This window comes from Brassica napus, unplaced genomic scaffold (genome assembly GCF_020379485.1).
Source record: "Brassica napus cultivar Da-Ae unplaced genomic scaffold, Da-Ae ScsIHWf_1058;HRSCAF=1493, whole genome shotgun sequence".
NCBI lineage: Eukaryota > Viridiplantae > Streptophyta > Magnoliopsida > Brassicales > Brassicaceae > Brassica > Brassica napus.
In genome coordinates this window covers 31,086-52,657 of record NW_026014485.1, presented here as the reverse complement: position 1 = coordinate 52,657, position 21,572 = coordinate 31,086, and the positions used below count along the sequence as shown (strand labels likewise).

The window sequence follows — 21,572 nt, the reverse complement described above, 5'->3', positions numbered from 1 at the left end:
GTCTTCTCATGTATTAGATCTTAAAAATAATTAATAAATTTAATAAAAAAATATGTTGAAAGAAAAAAATAGAAATCATGTATTAATAAACATTTCAAAACGATAGAAATTTAGTTTTACTAAATTTGAATTATTTTTAACATAGATGAGTGAATAGAATTAGTCATGATAACATTTAGTTTAGGGTTTGGTAACATATGTTATAGTATTGTTGGTATTTTTAGGATTAGATTTTGGAATCTTAACTTTAAAAAACTTGTTTTGACCTCCATGTGTTTAGTTTTGTGTATATTTAACACTTTACTAGATTTTGACCCGCACTCCCGTGCGGGTATATTTTTTTTTCTAAATATGATGCTATTTGATTTTATGTCACTATTTAGGGTTTGGCAAAAAACTCGAATTCAAAAAATTGAACCGATCCAATCCGAATAAGTAGTACTCAATCCGAACCAGAATTGATTAAATATCCGAATTATTCAAAATTTTGGTATTTGAAGAACTGAAATCTAATCCGATCTCAACATAAGTATTTTGGGTATCCAAAATAGATTTATATACTTATATATATATCAACTATTTCTAGATTTAATATATATAAAAACATCCAGAATATATATTATACTTTTAAGTTAGCTTAAATGCTTGAAAATCGATACAAATAATCAAACGTAAATATCTTAAATAGTTAAAATATACTCAAAACTCCAAAAATACTTAAATAATTATTAATTCTCTATCCAAATATTTAAACCAAACCTATTTAAATTGGTTATCCAAATTCGAACCAAATCCTCGAAGATCTGAAATGAACACGGAATCCCAAAAAGACCCGAAAACGAACCCGAATGCCCACCCCTAATCACTATTATATATATATATATATATATATATATATATATATATATATCCTATATGTGTCATCATAGGTTCTAAAATATTTGTTATCATATAATTAATTTTATTTAATACGTACCATCAAATAGTTTTTTTATAATTAATAATATTTTATATGTACAATCATATAAATAATCACATAAATTATATTTTAAAATTTAATGTGAAATTAAAAATAATAATTTAAGTTGGTGTTTGAAATTGGGCTTTATATTGTATTTTTCTTATAAATATTGAAAATACTTTTATAATAGTTATTGGAAAATATGTTAGTAAAAATCAAATTTTGAGTATATGTATATTTTTGAATGAATTTTTGATATAAATCAATTTTAAATTATTATTTTGATTTAAATATATATTAAGTAATATATACCCATTACTTTTTAATATAATGTAACGGACTTCTAATTTTTTAGTAGCATAAGCTCATTATTATTTTTTCTAACTTACTGCTATTCATGTTTCCAAACAGTACTATTTTTTAAACTACTATCAATATTGCCAAACAATCTCAATGTGTACTTCAACTTTAATAATATAGATAAGTTGATTATAAGTTTAATGAATTAGTATTTGCTATTTAGTTAGTTATTTAATTAGGTTATGGTTTAGAAGACTTTCAGAAGACTTCACAAGAAGACTTTCCAAGAAGTCTTCTGACGTATTCCCGCCTAAATTTAGTAGAATTTAGGTTTCCCGCCTAAATTTTAGTAGAATATAGGTTTCTCGCCTAAAGCGAAGTCTTCCAGAACTCTTCTAGAAGTCTTCTCATGTATTTGAATTTAGGATCTAAAAGACTTCCCAAGAAGTCTTCTCTTAGAAAACTTTTAACCTAATTGAGATTTTTGTCTCTATATATAAAGAAAATTTACATATTATTTTTCTTCCTCTCAAATAGCTGTAACAAAAATGTAATGTTTCTCACTCTAACACTCTCCAACCTCTCTCCAATCTCTTTGAACATCAAAACACCAAATTTAAATCCATTTCTCATTTTTTTTCTTATGTCTTCTCACTAATTTATCTTATTTTTACATGTTTTTCATTGCATGGTTCTCATCTTTCACTCATTCAAAGGTAGATCTATAAATGTTGGATACGTATTATTTTGTGTTTTATATATTATATTCTAAAAAGCTATAGATTCAACCTATTGTGTCTGTTTTGTTTATTATTTAAGCATAAAATTATATTTTTGAAGTTTTTATCTGTTTTGAAGTCATTTGAATGTTTTTGAATTTGCATGTTTTTCAGATATGGGACTGACTTTGAAAGACTTCTGAGAAGACTCTCGGAAGACTTCTAGACAAGTCTTCTAATGCATTTTATGCTAGAAGACTTCCCCCGAAATCTTCTGTCCAAAGTGGTACAAATTTTGAATATGTATTTTTTTGTGTTTTATATATTGGATTCCAAAAATTTATAAATTCAACCTAATCTGATAATTTTTTGTTTATTATTAAGCGTAAAAAAAGTGTTTTTGAAGTTTTCTGTTTTGAAGCTATTTTAATGCTTTTGAGTATATAAAATTTTCAGATCTAAATCAGACTTTGAAAAACTTCTCAAAAGACTCTCGGAAGACTTCGTTGGACGTCTTCTAGCAAAAAATACATTAAAGTTTGAATATGCAGATTTTTCAGATATGAGTTAGACTTTGGAAGATTTCTCAGAAGACTCTTGTAAGACTCTCAAAAACTCTCAGAAGACTCTTGGCAGACTCATAAACTCTCGGAAGACTCTTAGCAGACTTCTTGAGAAGTCTTCTAATATATTTTATGCTAGAAGACTTCCCACGAAGTCTCCGGGAAGTCTTCTGTCCAAAGTGGCATAAAGGAATGAAGTCAAGTGGAGTCCAAGCTTATCTATGTTGAGGAATGGTATCTAGTTTCATGTGTAATAGTTTTGTTTATGGTCTGTTTTATGATATGTATGTGCACTATTTAGTTGTGAATTCTTTTGTAAACTTAAGGAAATGTTAATCAAAAGAATTTGCTAAATATGTTCATGTTTTGCTAAAAGTACTTGACATTTTTGAAGTTATTGATACAACATACCACAATGTTTTTTAACCATTCTACACACTCATAACAAAACACAACAACACAAAACATAGTCAAATTTACTAAAACTAAGAGAGAAGATTTAAAAAAAACTTAGTCAAATTCACAAAAGATCAAACTTGAATTTTAAGTGAAAGTTGATTTTTTTTTAAATTTCAGGTAAGTTAAAAATTATATCTTATGCTCTAAAAAGACACATTAAACCACAAGACTTGATATTCTTGAATTTACTTAACACTTTTGAAAGTTAACACTTATGACGAAGACTTAAAGAAGACTTCTACGTTTAGCTAGAAACATTACTAAATATCAATGTTTGTAACTTCGTAATTATCACCAATTAAGTTATTAATTCAGCTCAGTAGTCCCAATATTTACTAATAAACATGAATTAGCAAGAAAATATTAAAAATTCATTTTAATTTTGGATAAATTTGAAGTTTAATAAAGATTTTTGTAGAAGACTTCTTTGGAGGTCATCCACAGAAGACTTTAAAAGAAGTCTCTGTATAGACTTCAAAGAAGTCTTCTGTTTAGGTCATTTTTGCAATTGCAAATTTACGAAGGAAGACTTCTTAAGAAGTCTACTCTACAGAAGACATCTTCGGAAGTCTTCCTTTATAAATATTGGCTCACTTTTGAAATTGAATTTTTTTTTCGAAATTCCCAAAGAAGTCTTCTCTGGATAAACAAGTTACTTTTGAATTTGACCGAAGTTGGTTAGAATTTTGAATTTTTTTTAGAAGACTTCTGGAGAAGTCTACCTGGAGAATACTTTTAAAAGAAGTCTTCTCTAAGTCTTCTGGAAGTCTTCTCAATGTTGCAAAAAGTCTTCTGGCTTACTTTTGCATTGACTATATTTTACTTTTCGAGAGAAGGTCTCTTTAAAAATCTTATGTAGGATGACTTCTCTAGAAGTCTTCTCTCGCGGGCAAAGATGTGACCAAAACCCATAATCAAACTCGAGAAGACTTTTAAAGAAGTTTTCTCATTGATATTAAATGTTATACTATTATTTTTCAATTACAAAAGTAACCCACGCAGATATCTTCCGGCATTGAGAAGATTTAGGGAAGACTTTCAAAAGACTTATGTAGAAGTTTTTTTCCAAGAAGATTTAAGGAAGACTTTCAAAAGACTTATGTAGAAGATTTAGGAAGTCTTCTACAAAAAGTCAAATTTCTGATCAACTTCGATCAATAAAAGTAACATGTTTATCCGAGAACTGGGAATTTCAAAAAAATTTGTTTACAAAGGAAAGTTAGAAGACTTTTAGGGAAGTTTTATATTAAAACACACACAAAAGGTCAATTGCAAAACTAACCTATGCATTGACCAGACGACTTCTTTGTCGAACAGATCTGAAAAACAAAATATGGTTCGCGATTTCATACCTTGAACTCGTGAGATGACTTGCGTAGTTTCTCCAATCACCCAGAACATCACGAGAATAGATACCTACTCGTTAATCACCAAGAATCGTGAGCTTATGAACCTTACATAATTTGTAATCAAAATCTTCAGTTTTTTTTGATGAAATTTGAGAGAAAGTGTAAGATATGTGGTTTGTGTGGATAGAAAATGAGAAAAAATGAGAAAAAATCGAAACTTTAGGGCATTAACACTCTCAATTTGGTAGTTCATTGGTGGTTGAGATATTGATGTCAATGACAAAGTTGTAAATATTTGGTGAAGATGAGGATGGTAAGGTAAAAGCATTATTTTCGAAAAAAATAATAATGACATTTTCATGAATAACTAGAATTTAAAGGATGAATATGATAAAATAAAGTTTCAAAAAAAGTATAAGTTATTTTTGTGTTTGACTTGAAATTTTGAATCATTTTTGAAAAAAGCCCTTAAATTTTTGTTGAAATCATTAACTGTTATATTTAAAATTTGTATTAGATTTCAATGAGTTAGACGTAGTTTAAAATAAAAAATTTATAATTGTAGTTTAAAGCTTGTAACAAGTATATGAGGGGACTAAATGTAGCTTTCAAAATATAGGTACCGTTTGAGAGGTTTCAGAAACTCATGGCTGCTTCAGAGATTACAAAGTTTTCGGACAGTAAATAGGTCAACCTCCGCTGAGAAGTAAACAGGGGTAAAATAGACAATTTGTACCTACGGTCTACGTCATCTCGCGCTTATAAGTACACATCGCCGCTTTTAAGGGTTTAAACGAAGTGCCTATGAGAGATCAAAGCAGCTATTACATGCTGTTCTTGTTCCGTTGCGGGCATAAATCCAAACCCAACTGTCTATTCTTTACATCTCATTGCAAATAATTTTCGTTGTTGCAAATCTGAAGAAAATATCGTACATTCGTTTTTGATAAACCCTTTTATCGTTTTCGTTTTGTTATGAGAATGTTTGTTTATTCGGCCGATCCAAAGGGGTTCTTGCGGTTTAACCTTATGCTAGTTCCCAATTTCACCCCGCCTATATTTAAAATTGCAATTTGCTTGAGCAGTCTCTTAAAAGATTTCTTACATGATTGTTGTGTTCGAAATCAGAGAGCCTGCCCTATATTTTGTTTTGTCTATTTTTGGAGTCTGGTTTTAAGACAGAGATCTAAGTACGTAACAGACAACTTTCGATGTGTTTTGATGTTTTTGTTTGGGTCTGTTTATTGTCTTTGTCTTTTCCATGGTAACTGTTTTAGGTTTTTGTATATATATCGTTTTGCCTTGTATTTTTTATATATATCATCTAATCTTTTGTTTGAGGGATAATTTGGCTGAACATGCTGTTGAGTGATCTAAGTTGGAAATATTGTCGAGATATGATGTAAGTGTTGAAATCGTCTTTAGGGAACATGGTTGAGAGATGCATAATGGGAAAATTATGCTAGGTATCCTTGTTTCATATTAGTTTTTTTTTCTTTCTAATATCAGAAAGATTATTTGACCTGTGTAGCAGTCTTATTTTACTATAACTAGGTCTTTTCTTGCACCATGTGCAGTGATAAATTTTTTAAAATTTAAATTATATTTAAAATGAAATTTATTAATATTATATATTTTATTATTTTTGACTAATATTTAATATAAAGTTGATTATTTAAGCATAAAATAAGCAAAAAACAATAATTTTGTTTATTTTAAATTACATTTAATAATATATATGTAATATATTTAAAATTTGAATCTTAGATAAATTTTTTATCTATTTATTTTGGTTAAATGTATTAAATCAACTTGTATAAAATTACTAAAAATCATATAAAAATTGTATAGTTATTAAAAATTATAACTAAATAATATTTATAAAATTTGTAGATATCTAAAAGAAACTAATGAAATTACGATTAACAATTTATTAATATTTTTAAAAAGATGTAAATTTTTTGAAAATATTAGTAATAAAAATTGCATAATTATAAAAATACAATTAAATAATGTATTTCGAAATTTATAATACATATTTCAATATATTTGTTTTAGTGATGATTTATGAATTATTACCATATTTTAAGAAGTTTACCAAAAATATTATTTTTGACTAATATCTTATTATATAAATCTTGGTTCTTCAAAGTTGCTAATTAACATGATCGCGACATGTGTTAATAATTTTTTTGAGATTGTGACATGTGTCAAAAATATGATATCCTTTTTTAAGATTTAAAAATATGATATATTATTACAAAAATATCTTTTTACAATTCTTTTTAAGATTTTGGAAAAGAACAATTACTATTACATAGTCTTTTACAATTATATATTGTTAAAATTATATATTGTTACAATTACTATTACATAGTCTGTTTTCTGTTTAAGAAAATATAATTTTTGTTTTTAAAGATACTAAAGAAAGAAAATTGTGAAAGAAAAATATTAACTAATTGTTTAAAAAAAACTAATTATCAAAATCCTACAAGTACAAGAAATTATTTAATAAATATCATAAATTAAAACTAACTATAAAATAAGTAATATTATTTCTTAAAAGACTAAACAAAAGAAAATTGTAAAAGTATTACTATTATTTTACCATAAATAACAAACTTTCCTTTTCTATAGGTAAGTATGTTAAAAAATTATAAACCAAAAATAGCTATAAATATTTCACAACTATATTTAGGTTTTAGTTTTCACATATTATTTTCACAAAACGAAATATTATTTACGAGAAAATTATTACCTAAGTATTTTATTTTAATTTCTTGATAAAAACTCAAATTTTTATAATCTTATTACATTTTATGATGCTAACACAATTTTTTTCCAATTATGATGTGTTATCACACATGAGTATGTATGAATATGAAAAACATTATAAATATGTGTTTGTACGTATAAGACAAAATATAAAATCAGTTAAAAAGAAAACTTTATTAAAAATAAATTAGCTGTACAAAATTTTTAAACAAAAACGAATTGTAGTATCCTACCAATACAAGAAATGTTTTTAAAAAAAATATTAAAGAAAACTAATTATAAAATAAGTAAATTTTCTTTTTTAAAATTCTAAATAAACTAAAATTGTAAAAGCAATATTATGTTTCTTATAAATAACTAACTTTCTTTTTTCATAGGTAATTTTGTGTTAAAAAAATTATACACCAAAATAAATTTAAATATTTCACCCGATATGATTGTTACATGTACCAATAAAAAACTTATATGTTAATGTGTCAATAAAAATATGCCATCATGTGAATATAACTTTCTTTTTACTAAAATCCTAAATAAAAGATATTTGTGAAATAATTATTCCTTTTTTAATTTTGACCAAATAAGATTTTTTTTTCTTTAAAAAAAAATAATCCTTACAAAATATAATATTAAAAGTCTATTTAATAGTAATTTTTACTTTCAAAATTTAAAATTTAATGATAAACATGATACTAAAAATGATTTAATTAACAAAGAAAAATTGTTACAACATTAGTGATATTGAAGAAATCAATTTTGAAAATAGCAACTGCCAAAAATAGTTAATTAACTGGAAATAATTATTTGATAGTAATTTAGTTATTATAAATCCCAAAAAAAATTAAATTTTAAAATATTATTTAATATTCATTTCTTTTCTAAAGCCCTAAAACTGTAAGAGAATATTTGATATATTTTTAGAAAATCATAAACAGAAGAGTTTTGTATCAAATTTTTAATTTCTATCCAAAATAAAATTTTAAAATTTTATTTTGTTATATTTTTAAAAGAGAATTTGATGATGAACATGATACTAAAAAAATACTCAATCTGTTTAAAATTAGTTTAGATACGAATTGTATAAATAGTATTTTTAAACTTATTTAATAGTAACTAGAAATAATTATTTGATAACAATTTAATTTTTCTAAAATTTTAAACAGAAGACAATTGTAAAAGGTTATATGATAGTAATTTTTCTTTCATAAAATCCTAAAACAAAAGTTAAAAGAGTATTTGATATATATAAATATATTTGATTGTAAATGAAAATGATTCCTTTAAAAAAATCTAAACAAAAATAAATTGTAAAATTATGTAATAATAATTAAAAAAAAGAATTCGATGACAAGTATGATGTTAAAACTATTTAATTAACAAAAATAAAAAATTGGGATGTCTTCATGATTGCTATTTATATATGTTTGGTCATACGAAAATTATACACATGTCTGATATATATTTTCATGTTTGGTCATAATTATTATTATTATTGTCACTGAAGTGATTTTTATATGCATTTTGTTAAAAAAATCAAGTTTAATCGCCATCTTATTACATTTTTTTTACTATGTAATATTTTTCTGCTTCATTTTTAATTAAAATGTTGTTATGGAAATATATCATTAAGAAATATGAATTTAGAAAATTGTTAAGCATCAGATAAGTTTAATATAATGTTAAATTATTAAATAAGAAAGTGTATGATGTTGTCATTGACTCAATTGGCCTTATTTAACTTTCAATTTTTTATATTCTAATTCTTAATTCAGGTTGGGTTGGGTTTAAAGTTATAGGTATGAGTGTTTCTCTAGGATTTAGTAGAAAATTGATAAAAATTCACATATGCACTATGATTATAAAATACAAATATTAACTGTATTTTATGTGTAAAAACGAGTTCTTAATTATAAAATAAGTCTCACACATCATATGCAAAAATAATCCTTAAAGTATAATAAAAACTATTTATTTCTTTATTAAATTAAAACATCCAACAAAACTCGTTGCAACGCACGGGCTCATATCTAGTTTAATATAAAGTTGATTATTTAAGCATAAAATAAGCAAAAAAATAATAATTTTGTTTATTTTAAATTACATTTAATAATGTATATGTAATATATTTAAAATTCGAATCTTAGATAAAAATTTATCTATTTATTTTGGTTAAATGTATCAAATCAACTTGTATAAAATTATTAAAAAATCATATAAAAATTGTATAGTTATTAAAACTTATAACTAAATAATATTTATAAAATTTGTAGATATCTAAAAGAATCTAATGAAATTAAGATTAACAATTTATTAATATTTTTAAAAATATGTAGAAAATTTTGAAAATATTAGTAATAAAAATTGTATAATTATAAAAATACAATTAAATAATGTATTTCGAAATTTATAATGCATATTTCAATATATTTATTTTAGTGATGATTTATGAATTATTACCATATTTTAAGAAGTTTACCAAAAATATAAATTAACATTAAATGTAATGTATTAGTTATTGCCATATTCTACCATGCCATATTAACTATAAGCTTTGTCATCAATTTTGTTAGCTATGTTATCATTGTTTTTGTAAAAATGATTGTAGAGAGGACATGTGACAAAATCACTTCGCAAATATAGTCTAGGGGACGAAACAACTGATATTTATAAAAATATTAAAAGCATAAATTAACAAATACAATACAAAAACAAACAAACAAATAAAAATTGTAGAGTCGAGATAATTAATCTCTTTCTTTTAATCTTTAAACGATTCGTAGTGTGACGGTTTCATAACACTCAAATTCCAAGGATATAACTACACAAATCTTCTGATCTGTGTCACTCTATCATAATACTAACGAAACTAGTTTTATGATGTACTCTTAGACACAAAGGGGGAATATTAACATAACTATTTCATGATGGGATAATCTTTTTGTTGTTAAGTTGCTCGTGTGTGTTTTTCTGAATGAGAGCACACATGATTTATAGCTTTCAAATCATGAAATGCACATTGTGTACGTTATGGAGTTTTCAGTAACAAATTAATTGTCATTATGATTCCCATAACTAATAATAATAACGTTACTATACGAAACTGATTTTGTTCAATTGACTATCGATTGACCGGTCAAAAGCAACAAAATAATTTCCAATGGGTAATATAAATTTTATATTTAAGAATATAAAAATTATTATATGAATGTGATTGTATGAATAAATACTAGATATAAATCCAACTAGCAAATTCAAATCTAAATTCAAATTCAAATATTCAAAGTGTACCATTTGCTAATTTGTATATTAGTCAAATTTAAAAGCTATAAAAGTTTTTGTAAATACTCACTTCGGACCTCTATTTTTCATTCAAAACTAACTCCGACTTTGACATATAGGTACACTACTTTATAGTGTCCAACATCCGGTATTCCGACGAACGTCTTCGCTCGGAAACTTACCAAAAATGATTTAAAACCATTTCGTCAAAAACGAGTTCCAACAATACAACAATGGCAGAAGCTAGGTATCCTGGTTTCATATTTGTTATTTTTTCTTTGCTCATTCTCTCTCTATCTCACTTGTTTGGATTAAGTTGAAGGTTTTAGCAGTTCGCGTGGCAGCAAACACATGTTTTTGTTGTTGTTTCGAAAATTGATAGAATTATTGTAGTAGTCGACACATCAATCAGTAAACCAAACAAAAGTGGAATTCACAAATATGTTTCATGTTCAACACAAACTTCATATGTTCAATCTAACTTACATAATCTCCAAAAATATAGTGTGAAAACTTGCATGTGAGTGCACAGATTCCTAGAGTTCTTATGCATGACATAGCAGATTTTTTTTCTATATTTTAGTACAAGAACCGTATCAGTACAGCATCACCGGTAAAAGCCATTCTTGGTTGGGGGCTGATTCGGTTCCCCTCCAGTCACATATGTATTACATCCTGCAGTATGTCCATGTGTAGCATGTGAAAGCAAAACACTTACCATAAGAGGTTTATCGTGATGGAAAACGTCTGCAAGAGGTAAGTGTAAGTTGGAAAATTCTTTCTGGAAGATGTTGGAGATAAGATCCCACATCAAAAATATGAAAAAAATTTAAGTGATTTTGGGTTGATCTATTTATATATTACCTAAGTCCTTTTTCATATTTTCGATGTGGGATTTTATCTCTAGTCATGGTAGCAGAGCAGGTCCACATCCTGACCCACTAATCCGTTCCGGAAAGAGATCCGATCATCCCATTAGCTGATGGTCATGAGAAAGCTCAGGTCCACCGGATTGCTAGAAAGAAATAAAGCATTGTTTCGGAGGGATGTGATGGATTTTGCGAAATTAATAGTTATACGCACCATTATCTCGAGGGAGGGTGTTGAAGATAAGATCCACATCGAAAATATAAAAAGGATTTAAGTAATATATAAGTGATATGGACCAATTTATTTACCTCCAAATGGTTTTAAGTTGGAAGGACAAACGGAAGAAAAGCTCAGAGGAAGAGAGAAATAGAGACGAACCCATCACGATATTGAGAAAAGAGGAACACCATTGTTGTTATAAAGATTCTTCTTTTTTTGTTTTGCTTTTGGCAGTGTTTTTAAACCCGGACCGGTCGGACCAGGTTGAACCATGAACCAAAAATAATCCAGGTTGGGTTAATGCTAAAACCCAACTAAAATTGAACCAGTTAAAAACCCTATCGAACCGTCAAAAACCCGGGAACCGACGACCCAATGAACCGGCCAAACCCCGGTTCGTATATAAGATAAAATTTTGTTAATGAAATAATTATTTTTCTTTTCTTTTTTTAAGTAAAAATAAGATTTATTGAAGATTAATAAAGTATTGTCTCTTGGTTTTTTCTTTTGTTTTCTCTACAACTCATAAATTACAAGATTTACAAAATTAATATCACTCCAATATATTGTTTTTGTCTACTTCTCACTTTGTTTAAATTTTATTTCATGATCATTTGTTTTGATGACTTTGAATAATTGAAACATTTACGTTTGTGAAATTTGTATTTCAAAATATAACTTTTACCTAATGTGTATATAATTTATTTTAAAAGATAATGAAGATTTAGAGTGATAAGATTTACGAATAAAATTTAAATTTGCTTTTCATATTAATTTTAGATTTTAATTATTATTTTTAAGTTTTTCTACACATTATGGCTATCTAAACATTATATATTGATCTATTTTTGTAAGAATATGTATATTGTTTATAAAATATCATTAAATTTAGTGTAATCTAAGTAAATCCGGTCAAATCCGATTCAGACTTGGTCAAACCATAATAATCCATGACGCAAAAAATTTTTGGTTCGCTAGTCTCTCCGGTCTTAAAAACACTGCCTTTGGTTTCTTATCCCCACAAAAGTGATGACGTCAGCGTCTTGAAACAAAAATCTCTGGAACCCACGATGGATCAGAACTGTAATGAATTTGATCTCTGGAAAAAATCTCTGGAACCCACGATGGATCAAAAAGTCTCTGGAACCCACAAAAGTGATGACGTCAGAGGTCGTGAAAACACTGAAAAAGTTACGTAAAAGCAAGTAAGATGAAGATCTTTAGAGGAGTAATGATTTTTTGGACTGTGACTCTGTGAGTAAAGTCTCAACCTCGTCATGCTCTCAAAGGGACCTTTCTTGTAGCTAATAGTGTAGTAAATTATCCAACTTGGCTAAGTCACCTCTTTAGTTAAGGGTATGCTCTGTTTCTAATTTTCTTGACGTAATCTTGGATTTACTCTGATCCTCTGATCTCCAAGTTAATGAAATGAAAGTGTTTAAAAAAATTATCTTTAGAGGAGAGAGAGACTAAAAAGTAAGTAGACCTGATCCTATTCTATTGGGCCTATATTCATGGGCCCAGTTTATAGGAAATATAAAGGAAAGGTGTTTTGCCGACATGTTAATCTGGTAACTGGTCGACATTATTATTTTTCTTTTAAAAGTCAACAGTCAGGATCTTGTTTCATGATTCATCGTGACATGAACTTCTTTTGTAGGTCCTAAAGTCCATCACAGTTCGTATTCACAATTAATAGTACTACGGCCTGTCACCGAAACATGCGACTGTAATAATAGTCATATTGGTTTGTATGTTTCTATCAAATATTGTTTGTTTATGTCATATTATCTTGACAATAATCGTCGATGGCAGCGAATCTATAAATAATTTTTATCTAAGGAAAACATAAAATCTATTAACAAAATATAATATAAGAAATAATATTCATTAAAAACTTTAGAAATACACTAAATTAAAAATTTATGGTGCACAACTGCCCCACCTTTGGTACATTTAGCTTTGCTACTGATAATCATTGCAACTAACTGTATTGTTGCAGATTTTTTTTTTAATAGTGATAAAAAAATTAACGATCAAATACAACAGTAAAAAAATTTGCAATCAGTCTCATCTCATGTCATGATCCCATGTTGCAACAATAGACGCTCATGATTGTTTTATTGCTGTACTATTAACCACAATAATTGATCAGACAGTTAATTTAAGACAAATTTATTAAAAAGTACAAAATTTATCACAAAATTACAAATAGTGAAAAGAATGACCAAAATAATATTCTCTCGGTTTCATTTATGTCATTTTATTTTTAAATAAGAGTAATTCTACAATTCCAACGTAACTAAGTATATTAAATTTTTTTAAACATTTTGAATAACTAATAAGTTTTTATTTAAATTATTTTCATTTAACTAATTATAATCATATATTAAATAAAAATATATTAGTCTATTATATAGTTTTCTTAATTTCTATGAAAATGTTAAAGTGACACTTAATATGAAACAGATGGAGAATTCACTAAATAATAAAAAAAAAACTAAATTACACCTTAAATCTAAACCACAAATCCTCCCAATCCCAGAAACCAAAACTATGATTATTAACAAACTAATTCTATAAATATATGTATATATATTTAACCATTTAATTGATACTACTATGATAGTTTCTTTTTAATCTGTGCTATGTCCATCTTTTTAGATAGTACAAATTTCCTTTTTTTTCTTTAAATTTAGAAAAACTCAACTCTATTTTGAAATATTTGAATATTCATATTTTTGTTGACAAAAAAAAAATATTCATATTTTTTGTAGAAGTTTTCAGTTTTACACAGAAACATGAGAATCATCTAATCCAAAATTTAGAACCTAGAAATTTGAAAATAAGAACTTGGCGTTTTACTTTAAGCCAAAAGTTTTTTCTCTTGGATTGATTATCTTCAATAATATTTATATTTATATTTACATTAAATTTATATATAATTAGTTACAAACTGATGATGTTAACATGGTTATATATTTACATAGTATTTTTATTATCTTATTATTTTAGTAGATGTCAATTCTGAACCAATTCAATGTAAAATGAATATATTTATATAAATACTGCGTTTATTAATTTAGTGATATTAATATATATGATTCACTATACATCATTTTTTTTTTTTGAACACATCATCTTTCTATCTAACTGCTTAGAATAAACTATAAAGTGTCAATTAAAGAAAAAAATATTCCCTAGTCACGTGTCATTCTTGGTAGCAGATCCACTCTTAGTAGTTTATTGAAAAGTGTAAATGAAAAATTCTCTATGGAATTTGGATAAAAACTTTAACTAGAAATATAATAGAAAGTTTTTCGAGAAATTTGGTTTAGATAAAAAAGATATTTAATTTAAAAGAAGAATATGTTTAAACAAATTTTTTTTTTTGTGAAAATACTTTTACCTTCCACTTATAAATCTTAATATAGACAATTATATATTAATGTCTTAATAATGGAAGATTGAACTTCCAGCCCTAAAAATTCCAGTTCAGTAGACGATTGGATTAAGGATTAGAGGGGAAACACAAATCTCAAAACATTTTGGGAGTCAACGAATCGTGTTCCTTTAGACTTGAGTAAAGAAGGAAACTCTCCTCTGTTTGTTTCTCTTTTGTTTTCTTCCGCGCTAGTTTGACATCTTCTTTTATTTCTTCTGATCTTTCTGAACACAACACTTTCCTGAGATGGGTCTTTGATAAAAAAAGATTGAATCTTTTGTGAATCTTCTCTTCTGGGTTTTTTTTTGTTTGATCATAGAAAGGATACAGACGATGGAGTCTTTTCTAGTGCATCATATAGTGATTGTGTTACTCTTCCTCTGGTTTCTCTCTTGGCTGAATCGATCTCACGGCTTCTTCTACTTCATCTCTCTCATTTATCTCTACCTGGTATGTATTTTGTTTGTGTTTCTCTTGGGTTACTTGTCTTGATTGGGTAAAATAAAAAAAAAGTGTTGCTTTTGGTTTTGTGCAGGTTCATGAACGCTATGTGATGAGATTGAAGAGACAGTTACAGTTTGAAGAGAGGAAGCAAGCTAATCAAAGAAGGGTAATTTATAACCTTGTTTGATTCTGTAACCTTAGGTGGAAAGATTCAATCTTTTATGTCGAGAAAGAGGAGATCTTGTAACTTGTAAAGCTCTTAGGTTGCTTTATCTTTCTGTTTGAAGTATGGGTTAATGGTTTAAAGTGCTGGCTTTTAGCTTCTTTATGAACTGGCTTCATGCTAAGTATTCACACTCTTTCACTTTTGCCTGTGTTCAGTGATTAACTTCGTTTTGATATGTTTTTCTTTGCTTCTCAATTTTTGTAAAATTTTGTTTTTTTTCCCCTCTCAGGTTCTAACGGATTCTGAATCTGTGCGGTGGTTGAATCATGCTGTGGAGAAGATATGGCCTATATGCATGGAACAGATTGCGTCTGAGAAGATTCTTGGTCCTATCATACCTTGGTTCTTAGACAAGTATAGACCCTGGACTGCGGTAGGTATTCTAGTAAAACTTATTTTGTCGGTCTTATATCTATTTGGCTTTTTATTTTCTTTTAGTACTTCTACGAGTGGTGTAATATGAAAACCACATGGCAAGTTGTAAGAAGTTAGTTGTTGTTATTGACATGCTGTACTATGTATGTGCAGAAAAAAGCTGTGATTCAGCACCTTTACATGGGCAAAAAACCGCCACTGTTGACTGATATTAGGGTCCTTCGCCAATCCAAGGGTGATGATCACTTGGTATAGTAGAACATCACACTTTGATCTCTTCCCTTTGATATTATCTATAGCAGAACTGATGGTGGAGTTCATACAGGTACTGGAACTTGGAATGAATTTTCTAGCAGCAGATGATATGAGTGCGATACTTGCTGTGAAGTTAAGGAAAAGGCTTGGTTTTGGGATGTGGACAAAGTTGCATTTGACGGGAATGCAGGTCGAAGGAAAGGTAGTAACACCTTTCCTTTGCTTTATCTGAATGTGTGACTGTTGTAAACTAAACACATATCTTTTTGTTTGCTTCTGCTCTGAAAAGGTGTTGGTTGGAGTGAAGTTCCTTCGTCGATGGCCTTTCTTGGGGCGTTTACGTGTGTGCTTTGCAGAGCCTCCTTATTTCCAGATGACTGTTAAACCAATCTTCACTCACGGCCTTGATGTTGCTGTACTTCCAGGCATCGCAGGATGGCTAGTAAGTAGTCTTAACAAGAGTTTTGAATCTTCTTGTTTTATCTTTTTAAATAGTCATCCTTAATTTTATTTAATTTCTTAATCAGGACAAGCTTCTTTCTATCGCATTTGAACAGACCCTTGTTCAGGTAAGAACTGCATTTTCTAATTTTGTTTTGACAAAAAAAAAAAGCGGTTTCACCTCTTTGCCGTTTCTCTGGAACCGAAACAATGTAAATAGTCCCTCCTAGCAAGAATCAAAGCCGGAGTGCTTACTCTAGACTAGTTAGTTGCGTTTTGTAATTTTTGTTTTCTGCTCTCTGCTCTCTGCTGGTTCTGAATATACCCTTCTTATAACTTGCTTGCAGCCGAACATGCTGGTTGTTGACATGGAGAAGTTTGTTAGCCCAAAGCCAGGTATCTATTCATTGCAATTAAGTCCTGATTTGTTTATTTTCTTGCTTGTGTTGTCTACATTCATCAGTATCTCTTAAAGCTTTCATAACTTTGCACCCTTTGGTCTGTGTTGGCCTCCAGAGAATTGGTTCTTTGTTGATGAGAAAGAACCAGTTGCTCACGTCTTAGTTGAAGTCGTTGAAGCGTCAGATGTTAAACCATCTGATCTGAATGGTCAGTTTTTTATATACCACACGACCGTTAGGTTCTTTCAGGTTTTGAAAAAAACTTTGGATGTTTTTTTTTTTGGGTTTTCAGGTTTGGCTGATCCTTATGTGAGAGGGAAACTCGGTGCTTACCGATTCAAAACAGACATAAAGAGGAAAACATTGTCCCCAACATGGCAAGAAGAGTTTAAGATACCAATCTTTACATGGGACTCTCCAAGTATACTTAACGTTGAAGTTAAAGACAAAGATCGTTTTGTTGATGATAACCTTGGGTTTGTTCCTCAACCCTCATTTCATTACTCCAAACCAGTGTGAATATATCAATAGTTTCTTGTTTTGTTTGCAGCGCATGTTCTGTGAACATTGGAGAGTTTAGAGGCGGCCAAAGAAACGATATGTGGTTGCCTCTTCAGAACATCAAAATGGGAAGGCTTCATCTCGCTATAACCGTAATCGAGGACAGTGAAAAGGTAAACCTCTTTCTGTTTCTGAACACAGGATAGTTTCTTAAAGTGATTCTGATTCTTGAAACAGTGGAGTGAGGATCCCTTCAAAGGAGTGAAGCTAAGCAAGGAAGACATCCAGACTTCTTTTGCCTCTGATACAACAAACAAAGGTTCTTTCACGTCAGTGAGTTCCGAAAAGGCTTCAAGCGTTGCAGACAACGTTGAGCCTATCAACATTAAAGGGCAAGAAGATACCGGAATCTGGGTGCAAAGACCAGGACCTGAAGTCTCGCAGATTTGGGAACCAAGGAAAGGCAAGAGCAGACGTGTTGATAACCAAGTGCAAAGAGTTTCTAACAATGGATCACCAAACAACGAAACTAGCAGCAGCACCGATGAGAATCAAGAGGGATCAAGAAACCCAATGAAGTCTGTTGGTAGAGGGCTGAGGAAAATAGGGTCAGTGTTTAACAGGAACAACAACAAAAAAGATGATTTGTCAATAGGGAGCATTGAAGAGGAGTCACATTGTCAGTCTCCTCGGATCAATGTGAAGGCAATGAACCAAAAGGATGTTGGAGTTAAGTACATCGTCGATGACAATCTCTCTGGTCCTCTTACAGGGAAGAGTGTGGAAAGTGAGAGCATGAATGGAGAGGAGAATCACGGTAAGGGTCATATGAAGGATGTTGCAAAGAGCTTTCTGAAACAAGCTGAGAAATCTGCAAAGCAGTTTAAGCATGTGTTTTCGCTTAAAGGAATCAAGAAAGCAAGAGATGGGCAACAAGAGATCATTCCTGAGTCTGATTCTGTAACTGATTCTGATTCTTCTTCTGACGACGATGATGATGAGTACACCTGTGTACAGAAGGTGGGAACGGTGGCAGGAACACCGAGAGGTCTTACACGCGAGGGGAATATTGTTAGAACAGGAGATGAGGATCATTTAGACACGAATAAGACATTAGCAGAAGAAGCCAAGGAAGATCCAAGTGCTGATATTGCAGACAGCTCGAGGGATGCTGAAGCTAAAGAGGAGAAAGTAGAGGAAGCAGACTCGGAAACCACAGGTGTGGACGTCGCCATGAACGCTAAAACTGAAGATGAGCAAGTAGTGACGGCTAAGAACATCGAAGGGGAAGAAAAAGAAGTATCAGAAGTAAAACTGTAAAAACCTTTATGCATGTTTTTGTTGATGTATCTAAACATATATCTCTGTTTATTGGTTACAAAACTTAAAACCAAAGGGAGGATATTGACTCTGCACATTGATTCCCTTCTAAGAGATAAAAGATGTTTGATTATATGTTTGATTTGTCTTTTGTTTTGAAACTGATGATTATAAGAGATAAATATCATTAGCTAGTAATAAACTGATGATTACAAGAGATAAAACTTGAAATCTAAGATGCTTCAAGAAACTAAATTGCTTGTACAAGCCAAAAAAAAAAAAAAAAATTGTGAAAACATAATAGGAATAATCTAGAAATGTAGATTACTGCTAACCAAAATTATGTGAATCTTTGGACAAAGGGGTTAGTTAGTGGGAGTCCTTTAGGGGGAGGGGTGTTGTTAGTAAATGAATTCTAACTTAGAAAATTATGAGATTTCATTGTGTCATTGGTTCATGGATTTTTTAAGTCTTGACAAAATCTATTATTATTGATATTAACTTGAGAATTTTCAAAATCTATTTAAATCCATTGTTATCCAAAAATTTTAGTTCTTATTGATTCTCTTTTTCTAATTACATTTACTGTTATTAAGAGGTGAATTCTTTTTATATTTACTCATAAGACAACTTTTAAAATATCAAGGGAAATTCATGAGATTTTTAAAATCTTCATGATAAAAAATCTAAAAAAATTAATTATTCTTACCAAATTTTTATATATTTATCTTTTTGAATGCATAAGTATATTTTTATTGTTTATCATTAAATAAAAACTAAAATAACATATGAATTACTAAACAAACATAATATCCTTAAAGTTGTTTGTACTTTCTCTCAGCTAGACCATTTTGCTGAGGTGAGTACGAACAAGATATGTGATGCTCTACGTCACATTCCAACAAGTGATTCTTCATCTGCATGTTCAAAAAATCACCGCCATCATCACTTTGAAACTGTTTAATCTTCAAGGAATGTTGATTTTCAACTAGCCTTTGAAATGGTACCAAGATACTGAAGAACTCAGAATTTTGTTTTATAGGGTCTAACCAGGAAAACCTTGTATATTCATCAATAAAGATAGCATAGAAGCGGAATCTTTGATTCGATATTACAGGAGATAGTCCCCAGAGATTACAATGTATTTTCTCTAAGTGAATAGAAACAAAAGACTGAGAAGAAAAAAACTGTAAACAATTGTTCTTCCCCATCTGACAAGGCTCACAATTGGAGGTTGTTCTATTCTTATTCATGATGATATCCTTGTTGTTGTTGAGATGTTGAAGAATCCTTGGATTGGAGTGTCCTAACCGATGATGCCACACTGTCTCAGATGTTGTAACTTATCGGTTTGAGAAATGAACTTTAACCTGAGAATCCTTCAACATGTAAAGACCTTTACTTCGAGGCCCTTTTGTCACCACTTTCTACTTTAGCAGATCAATCATATATACACGATTAGCATCAAGGAAAACCCCACACAAATAGTCATCACACAAGTTTGATACTGACAGTAAAGACTTCTTCATAGAGGGACAAACTAAGACATCGTTCAGATGAATGTTACCTGTCTGAGACGAGATATTGGTGGAACCAACGTGGGTTATAGGGAGATAGGAGCCATCACCGACCATGACTGCTTCATTTCCTTTATTACTGCTAAGTCTAGGCTTGATCACCCTGAACTTAGATCTTAGGATTGATTGGCGCAAGCGGAAGCTTGGTCTGTTTTTTGTAACAAAACTAGTATGATCTAATTAACCAGGCGCATACGAAAGTTGGTTAGAAAATTAGAGAACACGTCAAACCCATTCGCTAAAGCTTGCTAGAAGATATATCGATCGACACACCGACATGTGTATCGATCGGCGTTTTGAAAAGTGTACCGATTGATACTTATAAAGTTCATCGATCAACACTTTCTAAATATTTGCAAAAGAAGTTGAAATCTTAGATTTAGACATTAGATAATCTAAACAAATGGAAGTTGATAGATTATAACTTAAGTTTGAGTTTGAATCTGAGAATAATTAAATTCTCTTTTAAAAAGGGATTAAAAGTTTTGGAAAGTAGGGGGTGCTAGATTCTTAATTAAATGTGCTTTTTTATAAAAGGGTCTTTATATTATTTAAAATTAAAAATAGCTTAACATCTCAGCACAATTTTTAATGGAAACATAATAACTATTAAATACATTGCCCAATTGTAGATAATACAGTCAAATTTATGATATGGAGATATTCATTACCATGATATGGAAGATTTATTAAAAAAACTCTATATTTTTTTTTTGAACACACAAAAAAAAACTATATATTTGTGTAAATGTGTATACAAACACAAAGAAGACCAACGCAACCAGTTCTCAACAAATAACCAGAGTAAAGGTGGTTTGATCTATAATGTTAAAGTTTCTTACTGAAGAAGACAACAAATATTGAAAAAATACATCTTTGAGCAGTTACAAAATATTTATTACATAGAGAAATATTATTTTTGATATTCGTTATATTCTTAGTCTTAATAAGTACTTATTATATAAGAATTTCTTCTAACATTTATTTTGTACCAAACTATTTTATAGGCCTTATTTTTTTCCAGCATTTACTAAAACTAAAGTAATGGCAACCGAGAAGTTTTCATCTCTTCTGTTACTTTCCATGATGGTGTTTG

General features: G+C 29.1%; 1 protein-coding gene and 1 long non-coding RNA gene across 2 annotated transcripts; one reads left to right on the top strand and one right to left on the bottom strand.

Annotated features, from left to right (window-relative positions):
- The first annotated feature begins 14,953 nt into the window (after nt 1-14,953).
- On the top strand, nt 14,954-19,034 carry LOC106451613 (C2 domain-containing protein At1g53590). The gene is made up of 12 exons (XM_048771185.1): nt 14,954-15,386; nt 15,472-15,546; nt 15,836-15,979; nt 16,135-16,230; nt 16,307-16,438; nt 16,526-16,678; nt 16,764-16,805; nt 17,025-17,073; nt 17,194-17,286; nt 17,371-17,554; nt 17,629-17,752; nt 17,817-19,034. Exons 1-12 carry the CDS (start codon nt 15,270-15,272, stop codon nt 18,897-18,899), a joined length of 2,292 nt encoding a protein of 763 aa, XP_048627142.1. The 5' UTR covers nt 14,954-15,269; the 3' UTR covers nt 18,900-19,034.
- Nucleotides 19,035-19,964: 930 nt separating this feature from the next.
- LOC125595409 lies at nt 19,965-20,646 on the bottom strand. The gene is made up of 2 exons (XR_007330241.1): nt 20,467-20,646; nt 19,965-20,326 (listed from the first exon to the last, which is right to left on the bottom strand). It is a non-coding gene; the product is annotated as an uncharacterized LOC125595409 (long non-coding RNA).
- Between the last annotated feature and the right edge of the window lie 926 nt (nt 20,647-21,572).

Excerpts from the sequence above, each read along its gene's own strand:
- LOC106451613 (XM_048771185.1), top strand. The coding sequence starts at position 15,270 with ATGGAGTCTTTTCTAGTGCATCATATAGTGATTGTGTTACTCTTCCTC. Across the intron at positions 15,387-15,471 it reads CTCTCATTTATCTCTACCTG|GTTCATGAACGCTATGTGAT; the intron begins GTATGTATTTTG and ends GGTTTTGTGCAG. Across the intron at positions 16,806-17,024 it reads TTGAACAGACCCTTGTTCAG|CCGAACATGCTGGTTGTTGA; the intron begins GTAAGAACTGCA and ends ACTTGCTTGCAG.